The sequence below is a fragment of the Stegodyphus dumicola genome, chromosome 4 (genome assembly GCF_044657685.1).
Source record: "Stegodyphus dumicola isolate Sdum_Otavi_A_Nest chromosome 4, ASM4465768v1".
NCBI lineage: Eukaryota > Metazoa > Arthropoda > Arachnida > Araneae > Eresidae > Stegodyphus > Stegodyphus dumicola.
Window position 1 is genome coordinate 57,290,144 of NC_140771.1, and position 16,281 is coordinate 57,306,424.

At 33.9% G+C, this 16,281-nt stretch overlaps 1 protein-coding gene across 3 annotated transcripts in view; it reads right to left on the reverse strand.

Moving 5' to 3' along the window:
* Window positions 1-16,281, reverse strand: part of LOC118195226 (uncharacterized) — a 93,338-nt gene that overhangs the window by 11,018 nt on the left and 66,039 nt on the right. The window contains exon 8 of one of the 3 annotated variants that reach the window (XM_085814941.1): window positions 976-1,017. The exons of the other annotated variants lie outside the window; for them this stretch is intronic. Coding sequence (XP_085671067.1) covers window positions 976-1,017 — 42 coding nt within the window. The remainder of the gene's footprint in view (window positions 1-975; window positions 1,018-16,281) is intronic. 3 annotated transcript variants of the gene reach the window in all.

A 16,281-nucleotide genomic window follows, 5' to 3' on the forward strand; every position in this document is an offset into this window, starting at 1 on the left:
TTTAGTCACACCACTGCAGGTGTGCCTGTCTCTGCTGCAGCGTCAACGGAAGTCGTAACAATGGTCGCTGTGCTGACAGTCTGTGTTGCTGCAGCGTTATCGCACTGTCTGTGCACTTACAGTTCCGCACGCAAGCCAATTTCTAGATTCAAGATACGTGATGTGACAAAGATGAGAGGATAACATGTCTGTCTTCTCGGACTTTGGTGGGCGGGGACCGCTGAGATCTTGCATGGCGTTCAGTATGGACCCATCGATTCCATATTCGCTTGGCAGTAAGGGTATACCGACCAGTACGAGCTGCAGTGCTGCAGAATGATAAGCCGCTGTCCTGATAAGCCCGTCCTGCTGCAATTGAATCCCCGCATGTGCTGGTGGGAGTTCCTCCCTTTTATCCAAAGCATAACACAACCTTTACACAAACAACCATCGTTCAGTCGCGATTTCCAAATGAAAAGTCTACGTTGCAACTATCCCATTTATACTATTAAATGCAGATAGCGTTGGCTCATACCTACTTTGTGCGTATGCGCTGGAATGTTAATCATTTGAATATCCGAGTATGCAAATTTGACGTTTGTTGAATGCCGCCTTCATGGTGTAGCAATTTTAATGGCCACCAGTGTAAAAATGGTTACCTGGTTCACAAACTCTAGTTGGTATACGATTCCTTTCCTGATTCAGCAGGGAATAGCAGTTACAAAATAAAATGTATATTTAGGAAATTTAACAAATCGGTCTTTATAACGATTGTCCCTCCAAGTGTAAGTAACTCAAATGTTGCATCGGAACATGTATACTTATAGATTTACATGATGATAAAGATTAAAGTAAAAAGAAATTAAATATTCTATTTTATTAGTTATTATGTTTTTCCGCACAGAAGGCCTATCGCTAGTTTTTCAAAAACATTAAAAGGCATATACACCTGATATTTAAAATTAAATACAATATCAAAATTTAGTTATTACTTACAGGAGCGTTGCTGCCAACAGAACTAGGGTACTCCTTGGTAGGCTGCATGGAAATAAATTTATATTCATAGAATACCTAAATATTTTACGAATATCCCAAACAAGTTAAATATTTGCTTAATGTCAGAATTTAAAACGGTCTCTAATGCATGTTAGCATGCAAGCACTCAATTAGTATTTTAAATTGACATCAATGATATATTGGTTGATAACACTCCTTCGTTTTGAAAAAGAAATTTTTAACTTCTATAATAACTTCTGTAATACATGCAAACACATGCAAGAACACTCATTTTCAGCTGGCAAGAATGATGTAATTTGAGATAAAAATCTTTGGCTTCTAGTGAGACATATTGAATTAACTGCCTATGCAAGCAGTATATATTTCACTATGCTATTCAATTACCACAACAGATAATTGCCGACATCTGCGCATTTTCATTTCATATAATGAAATACCATAATAAATTTGTTTAAGGTGCTATGATTGCATTAGATTACGTTACACTTAAAAATGATCAAGTAGTATCTTTCTAATTTATTTTTAACTGAAAGTTACAAATTGCAAAGCTAAATTTATCTGACATAGTTAGGAAGATAGAAATTCATTAAGAAGTAATATTCGTTGACAAATGATTCCCTAAAAATCTTTCATTTCAGATCCTTAAAATAGTCAAAACAGAATTATTTAGTGATACAACTTTATGAATCACAATTTGTATTAGGATGGTACTGATACAACTTTATGAATCACAATTGGTATTAGGATGGTACTGATACAACTTTATGAATCACAATTGGTATTGGGATGGTACATTTAAAATGATCGATAAGTGACGGATATCTTCCCAACAAAATCCTTAATTAAAAGAATACTCTAATCAAAATAGTATACTCGGCATCCAGGCATTTCCACTAACATAGTGCTAGACTGTAAATTCCATGTCTAAAGAATTCTTGCGATTGGGAACTTCAAGAATACTTCGATTGGTTGACAGGTATTGCCATGATTTTAAAACTTTCCGAATCGAAAACAACGCTGGGAAGGTAACAGGAAAGGCGATAATTTGTTGAGGAAGGTGAGGTACATAAAATGCATAAAACAGAATTTCGTAATTAACTCAGGCAGTGTGAGCTAGATATTTGTGATACACAGGGACAAGAGTTTTAATGCAAGACAGAGACACCATGTTTGTTCATGAGTGCTGATGGCTAACTCTGAATCTATTAGCTAAGGTATTGCACAAATATATTACAGTGCAACTTAAATAAAAATGTTTGTAAACGAAACGATTACCTGAAGCAATTGTACAAGTAATTTCTTGAATAATCCTGGCATGTATAAATAACAACAACAAAATTCGAATGTGACAAAGCTTTGTACAAAACCACCAAGATGGTACAGACTGTGTAAAAATAAGATTGTCACACTCAAAGTTCGTTTTTTGATTAATAAATGTTCTAATGGGTCGCAGTTCATTCACGCATATTCCAGAACACTTCTTGCCGATGAGTTTTTTTCTTAAAAGTCTTTGTGAAATCGTGGGGCACTCACTAGTTCAACTTGTTCACCTAGCTTATCGTAGTGAAATATCAAAAGATAGTGGAATGATAGAAATTAAGTTTCTAGGGTATCATTGGGGAAACGTTATCGTGGATCTTTTTCTACAGTATACATCAAGAAGATCATCTGAAAAATATTGTATTCGTTGTCCTCTTCGTGCATCTTCAAACGATTTGTTATCTGCTTGAAACTTTGCAGACCTGCAGGACGAGAAAAATAATCCAATTTTAAGTCATAAAGAAAAATCTCCTTAAGGTATTCAGTGTCCATTCACTTTGACGCCATATCGCAATATATCACTATAACACTATAGCCAAAGAAGCAACACAGCTTATCAGTCACATATGTACAAAACATATGATGTCATCCAAGTGATGGAAGCCGTTGCCTCCTGCATATTTTCAATAGTCTTTTCCAATACTACTTGAAATAATTTTTTTTAAATGCAACAGACCAATATTTATGTATTAAATAATTAAATATATAGTTTATGCTTGTGAATTGGATATTTTGTAATGCTATTTTATATGCTTCATTCTGAGCAGAAGAATGCATCCATTACTTTTTCCTATATCTTTCCCCAAAGTATTTAGTAACAATGAAGTCGTGGACTGTAGGGCAAAATGTTTCTGTTGTGAAATGATTTTACAGAAAGAACTAGAATTAAGTGAACCCAGCATCAGTTTGGAAGAAATTTATATTTTATTTACTTATATTACGAAAACTTGACTGATCTTGATACTCAAGCGTCTGAAATGTGAAGAATAGCACTATTTTAAAAGGTTACACCCTCAAAATTAAACTGAGATTCTAATTTATATTTACATAATCATATAGTTTCAGCACATAGGTGGTATAAATAAGAGTTTTGGTATTTCAACGTCCGAAGTGATACCGCAGCGCATACAGAAAAATATTTCGGAAATAGTTTCTCAATTTCCTAATGGGCTTATCAAATCTAACGACGCATTTAAACGAAACTTTTCCGAGAAATGAGCTTGTCCGTCGTCTATCACTGGAGGATTCCTAGCCAAAACATGTTTCGTTGAAAGCTGCATCCCGCTTAGCTACGCGAGACTTTTGAAACTATACAGAAAATGTTCCGTTTAAAGCTCTGTCCCTCGTACGATATTTCCTAAGAACTGGTTTTCACATGTCTTGTATTATTGTAACTTATCTCATTTGTCTTAAAGTAAAATCAGAACAAGCCCATGAAATACATCGTGGCAAGGAATGCAAGAGTGCGCCTATCGTTATTAGGAGTATTGAGCACCATACAAGTGACAGAACAATTTTGCTCAGTTACACCCCTCATTTTGATGGTGAGCACCAAGAGGAACGGGTCCGAGGGTCTCCCACCCCTGTTCTCCTACAATCGAACTCTCGAGGGTACTCTCGGCTCGCCGCATATTTAGAGTGTTCGCATGCCGCACAGATACTACACTTTTGCAAATGCATGCCTTCTCCGGGATTCGAACTTGTGCCCTTCGGTACGGCAGTCAGCGTCGCTAACCACTATCCCGGTCGGGCGGCTGGTTTGCACATAAATCAACTAATCATATATCCTAAAAATAAGAATTCTGAGATATGCTTAAGCGCGTTGTCGAGGCTGTAGCTTAAAGATGTGGTACCGGGTTTACAATAAGATGGTCAGTGAATTTCATCTTTAGATTAAATGAAGCAGAATAATAGAAAGCAGGTGAAAACACGTTGTCTAACATATTTACACGATCCGACGAGTTCAGTATTGTTGATAGTATCATATGGCGAGCGTGAATGATTTTCAGAACGTCAGGTGCATACTTGTTCAAGTGCTGATCTCACGAACAACAATGATGACCAATTTATAATCTTACAAGCCAATAGAAACGATAACAAAAAGAGGAAACAACTGAAAACTAAATGCATAGGAGCATCAGACGCTTCTTGCTACATTGTGGTTTATTTTGGCTGGTATTTTAGCAGAGCGAAGAGTGTTTCTTTAACACCTTTTCATCATCAGTGCGACGTAAAGCCTAGACAACAACGCGATAGAGCAAGATCATGTTTACTGACTAAAGTAGGTTCAACCTCAGCAAAGATCCTGAACGTCAACTAATCTGGCGAAAGGTTGCCACGTGATACCACCCCGCAAACATTACTGAATCAGATCGATAAAACATTCGAGGTGATTTCCTCTAGAGGAGAATTACACCAGATCAATGTATACATTTTCAGGTAATGGAATCCGCTGTTGTTTTTCCTGTCATCACAACCAACACAGCGCATGCGTCAGCTATTTACGCGCGCTATTAATCACAGAGCATGAATTGAGCGTCCTATCAACATGAATGCTGAGATTGGACCCGTGTTTCTTGTTCTGCTTTCTTTTTTTCGCTTCATTTCTGTTTTTTACCCCCCTCCTCAGTTTCGATTTATTGGTCTGTCACCTAGCTAATTGCGCTTATTAGTTATTTATCGTGATCGTGAATTATTAATTTTGAGAAGGAGTTATCTTTTTCTCATAATACTTTGCTGCCGCCAACGATGTCATTTAAAAAAGAGAAATGTCGTCAATACAGTTCCACGTACTTGAAGTTTGGATTCGTTCCTTCGCCGTCGAACTTGCAACTGCCCCTATGTTTACTCTTTAAAAAGTGTTATAAAAGTCTCGTTTGCAGGATAATCTGCAAACAAATCATCCTGACAAACAAAATAAAGATTTGTCGTTTTTTACGAACATCAGGGACAAGTTCCTGAAAGCACCGTCTGTCTCAGGCTTACTAGTAGCGTCATGAAAAGAATGCGACGATGATTTGATAGCCTCTTATAATATATCAAAATTAATTGCTAAATCGAAGAAAGCTGATACCATCGGCGAAAATTTGATACTGCCGGCTGTCAAGGAAGTTTTAGACTGCTGAACTGTTAGAAATCTTTATAATATTGGATGCTGCTGGGATGATCCCAGCAGCATCCAATATTATAAAAATGTCCCGTTAAGCAATGATAGAGTGCGACGACGAACTGATGAGATGGCTGAAGATGTTGAAGCTTCCTTATGCAAACTTTTGAAATTCACCGAATTTTCTCTTCAGGTTGATAAAGCAACCTTGCCAAGTAGTAATGAGGCTTTACTGTTAGCGTACGTTCCGTTTGTGAAGGAAGAAAACATTATGCAAGAGATGCTTTTTGAAAAAAGCTTGATTGCAGATACTAAAAGTGAATCTATTTTTAATACCGTCAAAGATTATTTTAAAGAGAAAAATATTCCTCTTTCGAACATTATGTCTGTTGACATCAATGGAGCTCCTGCAATGGAGGGTCGTCATCGTTGGTTCATCTCCCTTTTGAAGAAAGATGTACCAATTATTTTAGATGCGCGTGATTCATAGGTAGCATTTAGTTGCAAAAAAACCTCAGCGACCGTTTGCATCAATCGTTACAATATGTCATCTCTGCTGTGAACAAAATTCGCATTAATACTCTCAGCGATCGATTATTCAGCCAGCTGTGCGATAAAGAATTCAATCTTTTGCTTTTAAACACCGAGGTTCGATGGCTTTCCAAAGGCGCCTGCCTTGGTAGGTTCTGGAATCTTTTCGACTTCCTCGAAGAGAAAGATACAGCTGTGAACGACAGATTACTAAAATTTAAGATTGATGTCGCTTACATGACCAATTTAATCGCAAAAATCAATGGAATTAATTTGCAGCTTCAAGGCGAAGAGCTCAATTTGATCCCAATAAAATCTGTTGTTTCTGCCTTCCTTAAAAAACTCACTTCGTGGAAGTGGAATTTTGGTTTCCGATCAACCAGTTTCCGATCTTGTCGGATTTGCCTAAGAGCAGGGAAATCCCGTTCGATGAAACACAAGTTTACTGTCAACATTTTGAACCTTTGCACAAGGACTTGTCTGAGCGTTTTGAGGATATTTTGTCCCTAGAAGTTCCTCAATGGATCATGAACCCTTTTATGAATATTGAGAAAGCAGAGGTTCAGATTCAGGAGGAACTAGTCGAACTTTCAACTAATGGAACTTTGAAAGCTAGTTTCCAGAATGGTGATCGTCTCACAGAATTTTGGTTTTAAAGTAGCATAATCGCCTGTACCCAGGGTCGTGGACTATCGTCAAAAAATTTTTAATTGCCTTCCCTTCCTCCTACCTTGTCGAGCGAGAATTCAATGATGTGACTGATCTGATTACAAAAAAGAGAAGTCGACTCCAAATCGTGGAAAGAGGGGACTTGCGCCTTCATCTCTCTCAAAATATTGAACCGAATGTTCAGAAACTGGGTTTAAAACATCAAGCACAAACATCCGACTGAGCATACTTGATTTTTTTTTTCATTTATAATACTCGTTTTTCATTTGTAATACTCGTTTAACATTCGATTCAATATTTTGAGAGAGCCTTCATCTCTCTCAAAATATTGAACCGAATGTTCAGAAACTGGGTCTAAAACATCAAGCACAAACATCCGACTGAGCATACTTGATTTTTTTTTTCATTTATAATACTCGTTTAGCGTATTTTTTGCTGTCCTGTTTTTTAATTATTTAATTAGGAATAAAGAATATTTTAAGCATGATCATACTCACTACCGGAAAATTTTTTTACATTTTATTTGTATTAAGGAGATTATGTTCCTATTTTGCTAATGTCACCTGCAGTTACATGACTGATAGTACATTTTTTGTAGGCTGAAATGAAATCTTCAACAGAATTTCAGAAATATGTTGACATTTATTTATTAAGAGCCCTGAAAAGCTTCAATCTGCTTGAAGAAGTCTAATCGATCGTTCGTGGGTTCCTATAATGCCAGAAAACAGGCATTGACAAGCAAGACACTTAAGGAAATATATTCTCCTGTGCATGCTTTCTGCTGAAAGCGGTTAGAACATTCATATCATTCAAACAAATTAAAAGTTCTGTGGTTCGAATGCCGGCGAGGATACAACTAATTTTTACGTTTCTTGTTTCGGAAAACTAAATGGTCTTTATATGACATCCGAACTAAAATATGAGGGGGGAGCATAAATTATCACCGACCGCCTCCCTACAGTCGCCTTTTAAGCGGGAAAGAATGTGAGAAATTATTGCATTTTACTGTGTATGCTTCTTTGTGTAAGTGTTGTAACGGTCCTCAGGTGATGGAACGTCAGTTTTAAATTAGAGGACTTTCTGTTCTCATGAGAACTAATCACCATGTGTCACTAAATGACCGGAAGGTAATTAACAAAGGAGACGCGTTAAGGACACTCCCCTTGTGCGGTTTCGGTTTCCTTGCGAACTATCACCAGGTGTCCGCTAAAGGACTGGAAGATAAACAACAAAAGGAACTCATAAGGACACACCTGTGCGGTTTCTTGCGACATTAACGTAAAAGAAAAAGAAGAGGGTTTTTTTTTTTTTTTTTTTTTTGAGAATTATGTCACTGTCTTATCCGCGATGCGGAAGCTTTGTATGTTATGGCTGTACTGTATTGATGTTTTGACTGTTTATTAATCCAGAAATCTTTGTTAAGTCTTAAAATAAATATTTGAAAGACCACTAGTCTGATTATTTATCTATCTCGGATGTTCTTACGATACAGTGTTTAGCATATCCAGCTAGCCGCCAATGACTTCCATGGTGTCAATCTCGGCAAGTTCACAGTTATATTTTCATGTCTCCTTCACCAAAAATAAAATTCTCTGACGATATATTAAAATTTGTGGAAGAAGTATGTCTATTGTGTCGGTTCTTACGTTATAAATGATTCATACATGTAGTTTGATTGCATGTATGTTTTCGTTTGTTTATGCGTTAAATTTTTAGGCGAAAATTTACTGTATTTAATTTTTCAATAGTTCTTCAAACACGTGTGAATGCAATTACGTCCAAACGGGCGTTTTTTTAACGCTTTGTGTGTTACCTCTATTTATTAAATATAATGTTCTTCGCACTTAAACCATAAAATTCAGTTCAACAACAGTATCACAAAATAATTTTAAAATGAGCCTACCTTTAGAATTTCGGATACAAAGTTTCGCGCCCTGGAGATAAAAATGTTTTTTTCTGTATAACGTTACCATTGCTCGCTTTGAAATCCTTGAGTTTGTTATTCAAAAAGTCGTTAAAGTTTTACAAAATATGAAATCGATAATAAAACAAATTCCAAATTTCAAATTTGGGCTTTCAGATGCCCTTATTCGCAGCAGGATTACATCATTGAAAATTGGATATCGTTGTTTTATCACAATGCGAGAAATATACATACATTTATGTAGATTCTTCATTATTTGATTTCTTTAAATATAACACAAGGCGATAATATTTGGTGGCAACAATTTGAAAAGTGAAACAACGTTTGTAGTGAATCAACGCAAAATGCTAAAACGAAATTAATAGTCCTTCTGGGAAAATTGTCCGTTTGGATTCAAAAAGAAGGGAAATGCGAACTAGATTTTCAAGTTTTTCAAGGCCTGTGCAAAAAGCGTAATTTTTGAAGGTATTGTGATAGTCGAATTGTACTTGAAGGTCTTCGAGAACACGTGTTATGATAGGTAAGAAAATATATCTAGTATCTACATCATGGAGGTAGGAAGTAAGACCTACCTCTATGATCTACACTTTGTTTCATGCGGCAGTGGAAGTATTGGAGGAGAAAGCTATTTATGAGATTGTTGGGTTTCTGGGGAAGACTAACAGTTGCAGGGATTACATTAATCCTAGCTTTGGCTTTTGTCATCCATTTTGTATGGTAAGAAAAAGTTTTTATGTTCGAACTTTGTTTGTATTTCCTTTGGTAATTAATATTTATGAAGCTAATAAACTGTGTTCTGAAATAAGGAGTTGAAGAATGAAACAGTATCCTTTGTGTAGTGAGACAAATCACCATTTAATATTTAAGATATTTTCATAGGAATTTCAGAAAGGAACTAAAAAGTTCAATTATTTTGATTCAGCTTTGAAGAAAATACCCTCATTTGCAGGGACAGTATGAAATTTTGATATATGATAACGCAGTGCGTCCGAGCATTTGATTTTTGCAAACTAAATAAGACCGGAAACTATTAAAGTTGTAAACTTGTACCATTTTAGAGGTAGGTTACTTAATTTATCATTTCCTTTCAATGCGGCTACCGAAGTTCGTCGTCTAAACTGGCAAACTTAATTGCCGAATTTGTAACGTGCATTTTTTAAATGCCGCTAAACTTAAGTATGATAACCGCATGGGCTAACTTAAGTATCTTAAATTTTACTTAGATATATTCGTTTGAAATCCGATATAGCTCCATCAAAATATCGAGATTTGTTGCAAAACATTTAAAACTAATCAAAGTTTTGGCTAAATAAAATGTTCTGTGCTATTCCTGTTGAATTAAAAGTCGATGAAATTCCTCAAAAGTATCAATGACGGTATCATACAGTGTCTCAAAAAAGTGATGGGACACTTGTGCTTTACAAAAGGAAACTGCAATAAAATAAATTTAAAAAACATGTAAAAATTTTTGTGAGTGTGTTTCATGCTTAAATTTAGTAACAATTATTACATAACATACATTTTCTCAAAATGTTAAAATATTAATTTAATAAAAATACAATTGTTTAGAACGGAGCAGAAAATGGCTCACTTAAGTGATGGGACACTTACTTTTCCATCAAATATTTATCCAAAAATTTTACTTTTTAAAAGGTTTTAATATTTTGTTGGATTTCCTTTTACTTTTAAAACATGATTTAATCTTCTTGGGATGGATTCGACTAATTTTTTTGTGATTTCTGGAGTGATTTTTACCCCATTCTTCTTGAAGCACCGATTTTAATTGTTGTTTTGAAGAAATGGTGTGTTTGCGAACTCTTGATTCCAATTCTTGCCAAATATTCTCTATGGGATTTAATTGTGGAGAATGTGGGGGTGTTTTTATTATTTCAGGACAGTTATACAGCAGCCAGAGTCTAACGTTCAAAGCACTGTGCTTGGGGTCATTGTCCTGGTAGAATTTAAAATCGTTATGAAGGTTCAACTTTCGTGCTGAAGATTTCAAATTTTGATTTAAAATGTCAATATACTTGTACTGATCCATTATACTGTCAATAAAAAGAAGATTACCAACTCCAGAGGACGACATACACCCCCATACCATAACTCCTCCTCCACCATGTTTTACTGTTGGCACCAAGTTCTGTTTGCGAAATTTTTCCCTGAGTTTTCTCCACACCAAGATTCTACCGTCAGAACCAAATTATTAAATATATTTAATATATTTAATAATAATTTATCAAATATATTAAATTTACTCTCATCAGCAAATAGAAATTCATTCCAGTAATCAGAATTCTTATTTATGTTGGATTTTGCGAAAACCAGTCTGAGTTTTCTATTCTTTTCACTTACGAAGAATTTTTTCCGGCCTGCTCTACCGATATATCCAGTAGATCGAATTATTGTTCTATTAGTCTCAGAATTAACAATTACTCCATATAATGCTTGTAAATCAGCAGCAACTTTAGGAGCACTCATTCTTGGATTTTTTTTAAATATTTCGAACAATAATTCGCTTTATTCCATTGGATAACTTTGATGGTCGGCCAGGTCTTCTTTTATCCTGAATCATATGATTCTTTTTATATCGTTTAATGATATTGAAAACTGTTGAATGACTCAGGTTAACTGTTTTAGTAGTTTCTCTAATAGATTTTCCACGTTCAATATGCAAATTAATAACTAATTTTCGAATTCCAGGCAAAGTTTCTTTTCGTTTAGCATTCATGGCTGCACAGAGCTAAAAAACACAAAAATTCCAAAACAAACTGGAGAGAAATACTGCAGACGATTTTATAAATTATTGGCAATTGCTTTTGAGTAAAAATAAATACCCCAAAAGATATTTTTATTGCTTACTTCAGACGATTTTTGTTGCATAGTACGTAGTGTCCCATCACTTAAGTGTGAGCCAATTTCTGCTCCGTTCTAAACAATTGTATTTTTATTAAATTAATATTTTAATATTTTGAGAAAATGTATGTTATGTAATAATTGTTACTAAATTTAAGCATGAAACACACCCACAAAAAATTTTACATGTTTTTAAAATTTATTTTATTGCAGTTTCCTTTTGTAAAGCACAAGTGTCCCATCACTTTTTTGAGACACTGTATGTCTTTTCAACAGAAAATTGTAGTTGAACACAGAAAATTAAAGGGAGAATTTAAGGAGACAGAAAATTAAGGGCCTTTTACCATATTTTTTATTTAAAGGCTATTTTTAAGGTAAGGACAGTTCTGTATCTCCCTTTCTACTGGGCCGATTGACGAAATTCAAATTGCGTTTTTCATGTCTCGAAAGCGTGATTCAGGATACATATTAGATTTATATCTAACATCCTTCTAACTTAGGTATTTTGACACAAAATCGTACTTTTCCCAAAATGACATGCCAATTTTTATTCCATATTTCGATTCTACAATTCAAATTATGCCTAAATATTTTTCTGAAATGACATGAATTTCTGAAGGACTTTTTCTGAAATGACATGCCAATTTTTTCCCACATTTCAATTATACGACTCAAAATATGCCTAAATATTAAATTTTGTAAAATTTAGGGCGAAATTTAAGAAGAAATTCAAAAACTTATCTTGGAGTATTTTTTGAGTTTTCGCCAAGAATAATTTACTTGGCGAACTTCTTAATTTATGGCAACCTATTTTCCTTTTCTTTTTTCATTGTAGACGAGGAGGTAAAAAGTCATCGATCGCTCATACTTTCAAATAATTTTAACAAAGTGCGTAAACCACATTTGGTGCTATTGTCGCTTAAAAAAAAAAAAAAAAAAAACGACGAATTTTAAAACGTTTCATTATGTAAATTCCTGTATATGTTAGTAAATTTTCGATAAAAACTCTAAATTTTTGCAGTTGTGCCTAGAAATAAATTTACGACGTTCAAAATTTTATAGGTTATAATACAAACTTTTTCGAAAAATTTATAAACAATATTAAAAAATACAAATTTTAAAAATTAATCAGAAAACATGTGCTAATTTATTTGGATTCAGCCTAAATTTTGAACTCTGGAAGAAAGAATCAGTAACTTTAATAAAAATTCTGATGTGTACACTACATGAATTCCTTGTACGGAATATTGAATTATACGCAATATTCCTGCATTTCATTTGAAAATACTGAATTAAAAGTTAACGAATTTTGAATTCAATCTACTTCGTCGATAGCGCATAAAGCACAACAGAATAAATGCACTCTTTAAAGTTCACTATATTTATTTACCATAGCGACACTTCGGCGCTACTTTCACTTAACAGCATTAAATTTCATTTTATAATTCAGAGTGCATAAAAATTATATCATCTGAAAAATTACCTAAAGTTCTATTCAAATACTATAATAAATCTGAATCGGTATATAAAAGAAATTAAACAAATAAAAAAGAAGAGTTTCTGGCAGACGATTCAGCGCCGCTTACCTAATGCGCATGCGCTACTAATTAATTCAGTTCTCACTTCGCGGCAAGGCAAAAATACATAAAAGTTCAAAATACTTTCATTAAAAAAGTTGAAAGCTATACGAAAACATAAAACACCAAATACAGTTAAAACAAAAACAAAACAAAACAAAAACAAAAACAAAACAAAAAAAAAAAAAAAATCACTTTTTACAATTAAAATTACTGTTTCTACGCCAAAACAAGCTAATAACTTAAATGTTAATTCCAGAATGAATTAAGCATAATTTAATTCGAAATAATAATAGAAGACGTTGCTTTGTTGTTGCGAAACTTAGTTTCTCTAGATTGCCAACAAATCCACTATTCTGCTACGTTTCAAATGTAAATAAAGATGGCTGCCATGGTAATCAAAATCAATTATTATTCAAATCACCTTTATTTATTGAGCTAGCGGTGGCTCTTAAGAAATGTACCGCCAGTGGTTTCCTTCATTGCACTCTACTTTAAGCAATTAAGCAAGTAGAAGGGGAAAACCCCGTGGGGCAGTAAGCAAAGGGACGTCCTTGCCGCCTGGCTGGGTAATTCAGCTTGAATTAGCATACAAATTCGCACAAATCATTTTAATTACAATTTATAATATAGAGAACAGCGGTCATTTCGTATGACTGCCAGGCTTTCTAGTATATATATAATTCAATTAACATTGAGAAGCTAAAATTTTAATAGCGAATTTTTTTTTTTATCTACTTGTGCGAATTTTACAAAACGTGGCAGTTTGGCATAATTTGAGTCATAGAATTGAAATATGGAGAACAACAGGCAAGTAATTTCAGAAAAAGTCGATACCTATATTAGAACAACGCTATATATAAATCTAAAATATATCCTAAGTCGCGCTTTCGAGACATGAAAAACGGAAAAGTTGAATTTCGTCAATCGGCTCAGTAGAACGGGAGATATAGATCGGTCCCATTTTTATTACTTCCTTGTAGGAGATAAAAAGGAAGTATTGTCATTGCGAAAAATTTCGGGTATCATATTTCAACGTGTAAGGATCTTAAGTTTTACTAACGTTTATTTTATTTTAAATCTTTACTATCACTTCTTATTTTCTACTTCCGGCCAGAATTATAAGCGTGAAGGAGTTTATGCAAAGTTGTCTGGCGAACGCCAAGTATTTAAGTGTGGCCTTTTTGCCAAGCAGAAGAGAGGAAGCAGTGAGTTCGAAGCAGGCCGCTTACCTTAGAAGTTACGCGGTTGCTATTTGCCTTCCAGGCCAGAGGTTTTAATCCTCTTGATAAATTAAACGTATTGTAGTGTTCACAGTCTCTGTGCTACATACGCTTCCTGTTATTATAAGGCCAATCTTATTCTAAAGTTAAATTAGAGTTTAGTTTTATTTTGATATCTTTTACGTTAGACCCCGAGTGGAGGGTCATTGTATTCCGAAGTACGGAAGTCATTGTATATAAAGAAAAATAAAGGGTTTTGTATACCCTTCGTCTGTATCCTGTCTACTTACTACAATTAGTGAACATAGCTTTAGTAAGCTCTCTGTTCTAGTCAGGTCATTGTATGTTTCCGAAGAAGGTAAGAAGAAACATTGAACCTGATAAACGAAAATATCCATTTTGACTGCTATCGAATGCAATTTAACGATGTTTGTGCGTAACATCTGTACGTAAGGACAGTATAAAGGAATCTTCCCCCCCCCCAAAAAAAAATTATAAAACTGATTTAAAATGAATTCTGAAAAGATTTTTTTCGTGGCGTCTGTAAGTACTTATCTCGTATAACTCAAAAACGAGTAGCTTCAGAACGTTGAAATTTTTTATGTAAAACTGCTATAACATGTACATGTGCACCTCCCATTTTGGTTGCAATCAGCCGCACCAAAAGTATATATATCCACTCTGTTACACGGTTCAGTGAGCTCAGTTTCTTTATTTTTATATGTTTGTAAATTGGGCATTTTTTGCCTTAAAAATTATGCTGTTCTGGTCAAAATTTTTATGTCTTAGTTAACCTGCATGCAATAATTGTGGAACTATCAACAATTTAAAAGTTTTTTAAGTGCGGCTAAGCCTAATTTCTGGTTACCATGGCAGCCATGTTTGTTTACATTTGAAATTTAGCAAATTAGTGAATTTGTTGCAATCTAAAGAAACTAAGCTGCCCAACAACAAAGTAGTCTTTTTTTCTTATTGCGAATTAAATTATGTTTAACTCATTCTGTAATTAACATTTAAGTTATTAGCTTGTTTTGGCGTACAAACTGTCATTTTAATTGTTTTAACTGTATTTGGTGTTTTATTTTTTTTATAGTTTTCAAATTTTAATGAAAATATTTTGAATTTTTGTGTATTTTTGCCTTGCCGCGAAGTGAGAACTGAATTAATTAGCAGCGCATGCGCATTAGGTAAGCGGCGCTGAATCATCCACCAAAAACTGTTTCTTTTTTATTTGTTTAATTTCTTTTATACATAGTTTTAGATTTAATATAGTATTGGAGTAGAACTTGTGCTAATTCTTCAGATAATATCTTTTTTTTTTTTTTTTTTTTTTTTTTTGCATTTTGAGTTATAAAATGAATGTTAATGCTGTTAAGTGAACGTAGCGCCGAAATGTAACTGTGGTAAATAAATATAGTGAACTTTAAAGAGTGCATTTATTCTATTGCGGTTTATGCGCTATCGACGAAGTGAATTTAATTCAAAATTCGTTAAATGTCAATTCACTATGTTTAAATGAAATTGGAATAATTTATGAAATTACGTATAATTTAATATTCGTACGAGGAATTCATGTAGTGTTAACATCAGATTCTTTTTTCGCAGTGTACAAATCTCTGCAATAAAACTACGTTTTGCCGAATCCTCTTGCGTGAGATAGCACGCAAAGGGATTCGTATAGCGTTTCATTAATAGAAAGCGCGCAACTAGTTCATAAAGTAAAAGTATAACGGCCGCGAATCTGCTTGCTGAATCATATGTTAAATATAACCAAACCATGAAGAATTTCCAAAAATAATCGATTAGGATTATAATGATCATAATCGGATGATAAATATGAACAAAACGTTAAAAATTTCAACAACAACAACGAAAAAAAAAAAAAAATAAATAAATAAATAAATAAATAAAAAATAAAAAATAAAAAAAAAAGATGAGTAAAGTTACAGTTGCTTAGTAGACATCTGATGCTTAATAAATTGAGAAAATGATGCTTAGGAAATTTCAAAACGAAAAATCTTTAAAAGAAAATGTATATAAAAATATTTCTATATTAGCTTGATTCGGACTAAATAATAT